The sequence below is a fragment of the Salmo trutta genome, chromosome 8, assembly GCF_901001165.1.
Source record: "Salmo trutta chromosome 8, fSalTru1.1, whole genome shotgun sequence".
NCBI classification, from domain to species: domain Eukaryota; kingdom Metazoa; phylum Chordata; class Actinopteri; order Salmoniformes; family Salmonidae; genus Salmo; species Salmo trutta.
The window spans coordinates 32,008,652-32,018,176 of NC_042964.1; the positions used below are offsets into that span (position 1 = coordinate 32,008,652).

Sequence of the window (9,525 nt, forward strand, 5' to 3'; positions counted from 1 at the left end):
CAGCATTCTGACCCTTGACATCTGGCTACGGGTGCGCTCCCTAAACACTTCCCCACCTCACCTCTACTGGCCTATCAAGGCAGCACACTTTCTCACAGTTCTGTGGTTTCAGACTTGTTTATCCAAGTGGAACTTCTTAGGACTGCATGGTTTTCGCTTGTTTGTCATATTTCAACTAAACTGTGACAAGTGCACTATTAATTACCCTGTCGGTTTTGATGCGGCCGATGCATATGTAACTGCACATGCACTTATATGGGAGCACAAACAACTTTTACATTTTGATTTTTAAAAAGTATATCGTGAAGATACAAGCTTTTGTACATGACTTCGTCCTTATATGATGACATTAGTAGGACCTGCTGTTACTGGCTATTAGAAGAATTAGAGTGGTTCTGCTCTTGTTGTTTTCTGCCATGGAGTAGAGGCAGGAAGGTTTTTGAGCATATATGGTGCGTTCTCGTTCGTGCAAGAGTCGCGTCCAAAACGTGCCGTCACCGTTTTTTGGGTTTTCTTTTGCTATTTCTGCCAAACCCCTCCAGCCCAGCTGCTGAACTTTAACTTGAAGCAGAAACACTGGTCTGGCAAAATGTTTCACGATTATAGCAATGGAGCATGATTAGCCACAGCAAAAGGACTCCGATCAGCGCAGCCAAAGGTTTCTTCTCCACAGTCCTGCTCCTCCTGTGATGAATGAACTGAAATCCAATCAGGGAGGTGATTAGGGTAATGGTAAACAGCATCCTGCCCAGCCATGCTGGCAGTGATACACTGTGATGTGAATGAGTAAATGCCTGTCTGCCTGGACTGGGCGGTTTCAATATGGCTGCTTGTTTACCGGTTATGTGCATACAACGTACAATGAGAACACCCCCACTTACACTATAGGTGCTGGATTAGGCCAAGTGAAGGACAGTTATAGAGGGCAGGATTGCTCATACTGTTTGACAGCTCCCAGAGACCTCACTATGCCTGTCTTATCTGGCTTGGGGTCCCTCAGGGTTGCGTAAGTACCCAGCTGTGTTTAGAGGGCAAAGTACTTTGGCATGTTTTGGCAAAGCGATTACTAGTGTATAAGAGTCTGGTTTTGTTAGAGCTACCACGGGACTAGATCAGGTTGACCGTTGTGCTGTTGGTCATTTACCCTTAGTTACCTTGATATCCATTCGTGTTAGAAGATGACCAATTACATATATTTTGAAACAATAACAAGTAGCAGGACAGGAATTGTTAACAATGTTCAGACAGAAGTAATGCTCATAAAATGGGGCTGAATGTCTTATTTTAAAAAATATATTTCAAAACACTATATACACAATTGTTTCACAATTCTGTTTTTTTCCTCATTGCTTATGGTTACTTGTGTAAAATATAACTTTAAATATATTTTAGATTTGTCTGCTTTTATTTGTATAAACTTTCTTACAAAAAGCTATATCCATTGTTGAGCTGGAATGAAATATTTGAATGTTATCTCACAATGAATGCACTTACTGTAGCATCTGCTAAATTACTAAAATGTCAAGTGTGTTTTACATACAGATCTCATATTACTGTATTGAATTAGAATATAATTGTATATAAATGTATAATTTGTACATTATTTTCTAAATGTTATAATTATTTGTTACATTTGACTGTGTAAAACCTAGCAGTACTACTTGTTTCTCTGAGAGTAAGGCGAATGTATACCATTTAGCAAAAAACTTTGAAACCAAGTGATTTTAAACAAATGCATGTCTGTCAATGAACAACCCTATGCCATGATTAGATGGTGAAACACACCGTTCTCTTTCATAACTTCTATAAACAATTAAAGCTCATTTACAAATGTTTGTGAAAATGGATATATATAGCGTTTTGGAATTTAAACTCTTCAATTGAACACAGTAAGTTCCTCCATAGCTGGAGACGTGTGGATTTCACTGTCCTTGAACACTTCGAGACAAGAACAAATTGTCTCTGTAGATTTGGTATTGATTTACATAGTGTACATACAATGCTCACCTGCTTTTACATGTGTATGTTCATGCATGGTGTAGCGCCAAGACCTAAACTGAATGCCAATGCACCTTGCTTATCCAGAGCCATACTATTTTGTAGCAGACCGGCAGTGGAAGGGAGTCCCTAACCCTGTCATGGTTGACTGCAGGGCCCCGGCCTCCCTCTGCATTCCCCTCTGTCCTCACCCCCCCCCAGACCTGCAGTCAGTCTCAGATGGAGCAGGGATATTGCATTAGCAGATATTTGTATGTTATTATTTTTCTAATTCTCTGTCCCATAAGCTACCATAACCAGCCCTACCCAGCCAGGAAGGGTTGAACCTCTGAGTCATGAGGCACACGTAGTGTGACAGGGCCTGGCTCTCCTTAGATTACTGAACCAAAACCAACCACAGAGGTTTCATGTCACCTAAACACACACTCACTCTGTACACAGATTCACACACATATGAAGTAGCGTGTACCTTAAATGTACATCAAATCGACCCCATAATTGAGACCGACATGTCATGCGGTCACACCCTTGCTACTGTACTTCAATCAGAACTTCTAATACCTCAGACGGTTTAGTCTTATAACATAGCAAATGAATCCAGCTCACAGACACACGCTGAAGTCAGGCATGTGCTTAACAAACCTGAGGATGCTTTCCCCCAAAAGCACCACCACCAGGCTTTAATACAAATACTATACAGCTCAGAATTAGGCCTGATGCCAATTCTGTAATGTTTTCTTGAATTCAAATTGTCCCTCTAAACCACTCTAACTCATAACACAAATTTCCCTTTCTGCCATAGGTAATTTACTAGCGCTATATCTCTGACTCGCTCCTGCACCACAATTCACATCTGATGCTTTTCATATTAACAGTGGAAGTGCACGTCTTAATTTGTCTGTCATGTAGACCGAAGATCACATTTTATGCTGGAATTAACGGTGTTTTACCCACTACACTGAGTGTACAAAACATTAGCAACACCTTCCTAATGTTGAGTTGCACCCCCTTTTTGCCATCTGAACAGCCTCGATTCATAGGGTGCATGGACTCTACAAGGTGTCGAAAGCGTTCCACAGTGATGCTGGCCCATGTTGACTCCAATGCTTCCCACAGTTGTGTCAAGTTGGCTGGATGTCCTTTGGGTGGTGGACCATTCTTGATACACACAGGAAACTTGAGTGTGAAAAACTCAGCAGCGTTGCAGTTCTTGACACACTCAAACCGGTGCGCCTGGCACCTGCTACCATACCCCGTTAAACGGCACTTAAATATTTAGTCTTTCCCATTCACCCTCAGAATGGTGCATACTGAATCTATGGCTCAATTCTCAAGGCTTACAAATCCTTATTTAACCTGTCTTCTTCCTACACTGATTGGAAAGAGCAGGTGTTCCTAATGTTTTGTACACTCAGTGTATGTAATGTGTTTTCTAGCCAGGGTAGGTGTATTCACCATTTCTCTGACCCTCTGTGCTCCTTAGGAGCGCTGCATGCGTTCCTCACTGGACCATGGCCAGAGCAGTGGTCTTTACTGGCAGGCTCTACCACATGACTGCGCCACCGCCCATCATGGTCCTGAGCTGCAGCCAGGTCTGCATGTGACCGTGACTGCTAGCTACAGTACAACCGCTCCCCTAGCTGCGCCGAATAGTCCAAATGGTCCATAACATGTTCCTCTCCCAAATGCATATTTTACTGTGTTCATTCTCTCTCTCACTTCCCTCTTTTTCTTTGTAGTTATTAAAGACATGTTCCGATACTTTGGTGACAAAGTATTTTTTTTAAACCTACCGCTTTGGAATGGAAACGTAGCCAGTTGTACAACTGAATGCATTAAACTGGAATGTGTCTTCCACATTTAACCCAACCTCTCTGAATCAGAGCGGCGTGGAGGGCTGCCTTTATCAACATCCACGTCTTCAGCCCCCAGGGAACAGCTGTGTCAATGTGTAGTTCATACATGCATAGTCTATGAGCAGAATTAATTCCTTACCTCAATTAGCCACGAAATCCAGGACCTATATACTGGCTGTGTCAGAGGAAAGCCCCAAAAATTGTCAAAGCCTCCAGTCACCCAAGTCATAGATTGTTCTCTCTGCTACCGCACGGCAACCGATACCGGAGCGCCAAGTCTAGGACCAAACGGCTCCTTAACAGCTTCTGCCCCTAAGCCATAAGACTGCTGAACAATTAATCAAATGGCCACTCAGACTACTGTTATTTGCTGTTATTGTCTATGCATAGTCACTTTACTCCTACCTACATGTACAAATTACCTTGACTAACCTGTGCCACTGCACATTGACTCGGTACTGGTACTCCCTGTATATAGCCATTTTATTGTTACTTTTTATAATTTTTTACTCTAGTTTATTTGGTAAATGTTTTCTTAACTCTCTTTCTTGAACTCCATTGTTGGTTAAAGGCTTGTAAGTAAGCGTTTCACAGTAAGGTCTACACGTTGTATTCTGCGCATGTTACAAAAAGTTTGATTTGAAATCCCTAGTTTGAAAGCGACCGTGTTCTTCTTGAAGCTGTGCCGCACCATTTTCCCTACATTTCCCCCCCACGAGTTCTAGCCAATGAGCTTCAGGCCCTCGCATTTGAATGACCGCTATCAAGAGACCTGCCTAGCGTTATCCAATGAAGTGGCAGGGCGGGCACAACGGCTCAGAGAGTTAGTGTGAGTGATGCTCCATTACTTTTTAGCCAGTTGTTCTAAAAGTAGCACTCACAAACCAAAAGTGGTACCTGAAAATGGTGTACTATGTATGTACCTCTCTCACACCCCCTGCTCTTTCACTCTCCCTTTCCCATTCTCCATCCATTCTCCAAAGCTGGTCTGGGCTTGGTGTGTGGCGATAACTGTCCCTTACGTATGCTCTCTGTAGACCTAACGGGTGCACAATAACACAATGTCCTCTTGTTCTGAGCAATGCGCTGCAGTCAACACGCGTCACCTTTGTGAGGTTGAGCCGTATTACCCTTATCAACCTGAGTCAGACAGATTGGATGGAGATTACTCTACCAGTGGACCTTTTGAGGCTGGCAAGAGGGCATTACAAGGATAAATGTACATGAATTGCAATTCAGAATAGATCTCCCAGAGGAGTCGATGAAAAGGTCAAAGATGTGGAAGATACATTTACTTAGCGAATAGAATGGCAGGCGATTGTCATGTTTGACTGGTTGCCCCCCTCCCCTGACATGCTTCAAGGTCTGATGAAAACAGCCATGGCCACAATGTGATTGTTTATCACGATGATAATATCCTACCTCCCTGCCCCAGTAGCACTGACTGCACACATGGGGACAATCTGCTCCCTGATTCAACACAGCACCAATACATGAAACGGCATCTACACTGAAAGCCCAATTACAGAAGGGGGTAAAGCCAAGTTCATTAATGCAAATGTTCCAATAAATCCTGTCCCACAGTTTGCTGCAATTTAAAGCAGTTGCCATGGTTACCATCAAAGCCAACTGAGCTCTAACGCACTCCGAACATGCACCAGCAAGACGCCCAGTAGAAGTGACTGTGGCCTGGACTTGTGTGTGTGTGTGTGTGTGTGTGTGTGTGGGGAGGAGGAGGAGAAGACCTATCTGTTGTCTTTATAGCTCCCACTCTGCTCACCCCCTCTCCCTAAGGAACCCAATTCCATTTGGCTAAATACAAAGCAGAACCTTCAATTCCACATAAATACAGCACATCCCTACCTCTCATCTCGGCATCATCATCTCCGTCCCCATTAAACATCCCATTATCTCAACACTGATGAACAATTTAAAGGGTGCATTAGCATACTGGCCGTGAAGTGATCACCACTGGGCCTGAGTGATTTGGGAGCGTAAAGCACAAAATACATTTAATACACAGCTTTGATGTGATTCACAACCCACAGGGAGCATCATTTGGGCAGAAGGACTCCGATTTAGGAGACTGATAAAGTTAATGGCTGGAATAAGCGCGTTAATGCTGTAGCCTTAGGGTAATGCTGCTATTAGCTGTAGCCTGGCTAAAAACAATCGCATGATCACAACTCGCACTTCTATGCTAATGATGAGCAGTAAATAGGTTGTACAGATGGGTGCATGCAGCATACGCCTTCGGCTGCTCACAAGCCGCTATTAGCCGTCTATCACAGTGCCAACCGTTTTGTCACCAAAGCCCCTTATACCACCCACCACTGCGACCTGTATGCTCTAGTCGGCTGGCCCTCGCTACATATTTGTCGTCAGACCCACTGGTTCCAGGTCATCTATAAGTCTATGCTAGGTAAAGCCCCGCCTTATCTCAGTTCACTGGTCACCATAGCAGCACCCACTCGTAGCACGCGCTCCAGCAGGTATATTTCACTGGTCATCCCCAAAGCCAACACTTACTTTGGCCGCCTTTCCTTCCAGTTCTCTGCTGCCAGTAACTGGAATGAATTGCAAAAATCGCTGGAGACTTATATTTCCCTCACTAACTTTGAACATCAGCTATCTGAGCAGTTAACCGATCACTGCAGCTGTAAATGGCCCACCCAATCTGCCTACCTCATCCCAATATTGTAAGTGAAAGGGAAGTTATATTAAAACGATAAACCTGCTGCGTCAGATACCAGTGCATGTAATGTGGGCACTTGGTATGACATGGTATGCGCAAGGTTTGTATCAGTCTGTCCCTCAATAAACAGATGCAGAAATAGATCGGCCCTTGGTCCAGCGCCACCTTGGCTGAGCAGTGAGCACAACAACATTTTAAAGAGAGCAGCTGTAGTCTTCGTGTCGCCGTGACCACGACAGCTCTCACTGATCCGCTGAGTCCTGAGTTGTGCCTCAGGTCATCTGTCCTACATAAGCAAAACTTCCGTGTGTGTGTGTGTGTGTGTGTGTGCCCAGTTGGTAAAGCATGGCGCTCGCAACACCAGGGTTGTGGGTTTTGATTCCCACGGGGGACCAGTACGAGAATGTATGCACTCATTCCTGTGAGTCGCTCTGGATACGAGCGTCTGCTAAATGACAATGTAAATATAGCAATCTCAACTCAATCAACACCAAGTACCTTTGCCAGAGGTTTCTAGACATTGATTCATTGAGAACAGCTGAAGTCCATTGCGAAATAACTTTCAGCAGCTTATCAAGCCAAAGCAATGACTTTAGACAGATGCATCAAAATGGTACCATTCACCAAACTGTAAATTACAATAATCGAGCATTCCTAACAGTTGACAGCCATCTGACAGAGAACTTCATTTACATCCCTCAGCTCAGCCAGCACAGATCCATCCAAGATAGCCCATCTACCTGAATCTAAGCTGAATTAACCTTTTTTGGGGAGAAAAAAAAGAAAGCATACCTGCCTTCAGTTAAAGAGTGGAATTTCCTCCCTCTTTATCTTAATCTTAGCCAGATGTGATACAATCCTCCCGGGTCCCTGATGGGTTACTTGGCCCTGTTCCCAGAACAGTTTGTAATGAGAGGGATTAGGCTGCGTTTAATTGGATAGATGGTCAAAAAGATTAGCTTCTCTGACCAGCGTTCCTTTGTTCGCCCTCCTACGGCCTTTGAATAATGGAGCTTTTTTCCAACTAAATAGTGAGCTGCATGTAATCTTAACCCGTTAATGCGGTGACAGATACTATCGGTCTGTGCTCTGAGCAGTTACAGCTGCTGTGTTGGACTTTGGAAATGCTCTACGATGGCTACTGTCGTTATAGTTCGACTGCTTGAGGTCTGGAACTTGAGTGACAAAGTCAGTAATGAAGTACAGTATGCATGCACCAATCTTTGTAATTTACTGTATATTCTAAAGCTAAATTCGTATCAATATCCAGGTCTCTAAAATGCCCTACTGACAACAGGTTGGCTGTCTTTACAGTGTAATGCAGTGTCATCAGCAGTCCATGAGGCACACGTGGGACAGATGTTAGCTGACATTGATGCATTCTTCCTGTTTGTATCAATGTTTTGTTAATCAGCGACGCAGATGATGTGAAAGTTAGGATGGTAGAATGTGCCCTTACTTTTACTTAACCTTGACATCAGGAATGAAGAATGTTGTTGGTTTCCGTTATCTCATGTCCCACTTTGTTTTGTCTTTCTCCAGATCCTTCAAGCCAGACTTTGTCCTGATTCGCCAGCATGCCTACAGCATGACTCCGGGTGAAGACTTCAGGAGCCTGGTGATTGGCCTTCAGTACGGGGGAGTCGCCAGCATCAACTCCCTGCTCTCCATCTACAACTTCTGCAGCAAACCCTGGGTGGTGCGTGATCCATAACCTGCCTCCTTACCTCCTTTCCTCTCTCCATCACCCCCTCCATCTTAACCATAAAGACGAGGCCCTTAGCGGCAGCCACAGACTGATTTGATTTGGGCTATTAAAAGGAGCCATAACACCTGTCTCTGAAACCGCAAGACCAGGGTCCTCCAGTAAGACCTGTTATTATTCACCCTGTTTTAACAGGACAGAGGTGGCCAGGCAAGGTGCGCTGGAGCCGGGCCAAGTTACATTTGTACCATGGCTAGTCTTTAGAACCCAGACAAAACATGTTGGTGGTAGTAGACAAAACATTCCGGAACTTACCTCTTTTAAAGATAAGAGTTCTCATAATTTTTGGATGTTTGAGGTCAAAGTTTCTACCTAAAAACCTTTTTAATGGATAGGGCTGCATTCAGCTTTCAAGGTGTCCGTTTTTTGAATTTTTATCTAGGACTGAAATCAGTGCAAACATCCACTGAGTTTGGTGCTATAAATTCCAGATAACTACAGATGTAGTATAAGACACTTTCTATCCTGCCTTCTATATACAGTAACTACTATAGATTGGTGTCTCGTGTTTTGTTTCTGCTTGCAGTTTTCCCACATGATTAAGCTCTACCACTCCCTGGGCCCAGAGAAGTTCCCACTGAATGAACAGACCTTCTACCCCAACCACACACAGATGGTGAGCGCCTTCCTGACACTGTTTATAATGTGTGTTCCTCTTTACTGCATTAGCGTTTTCATATAGACACAGCACTCAGGGAATGTATGAACTCTGTTTTCAGATAATGTTGATATAGCCCTTGTGACATTTTGTCTAATTCGGGGTAGGAAAAGCGGGAAGCAGTGAGAAAGTAAGGTGGTGAGGCAAAATATTTCCTTTGGCGTCACATGTAAACCTTCAAGCTGATTAGTAAAATGTCTCAGCCAGAGTGCAACTCCTGTTTGTCATGCCCAACTTCATATTCTCTGGTTGTAGCTTCCAATCCCCGTCAGTTGAGTTTATGGTACTTCAGGCAGCGAAAAACACAGACCACTTAAAGAATGTTGTCCTCATAGTAGTCGTAACTAAATAATTGTTACGTCTCAGTGCAACACTATGGGCATCACAACACTAAACCCCATAGATCTTAGAGAGACAGTGGCAGTTAAGTAGGCTTAAGGTTGCTCCAAACTATCAAGTGTAGCAGCTGGGCATTTTTTTTATTAACATATTTTCTAGGCCAATGCCAAACAGGTGGGATTGATTAGTGTCTTAGTGAGAGCCTTGTTGGAGC

General features: G+C 43.8%; 1 protein-coding gene across 1 annotated transcript in view; it reads left to right on the forward strand.

The window, feature by feature from the left end:
- LOC115198696 (synapsin-3) overlaps positions 1–9,525 on the forward strand; it is a 118,208-nt gene that overhangs the window by 41,764 nt on the left and 66,919 nt on the right. Inside the window, exons 5-6 of the mRNA XM_029760854.1 lie at positions 8,092–8,248; positions 8,841–8,930. Of these exons, the coding sequence (XP_029616714.1) occupies positions 8,092–8,248; positions 8,841–8,930 (247 nt within the window). The remainder of the gene's footprint in view (positions 1–8,091; positions 8,249–8,840; positions 8,931–9,525) is intronic.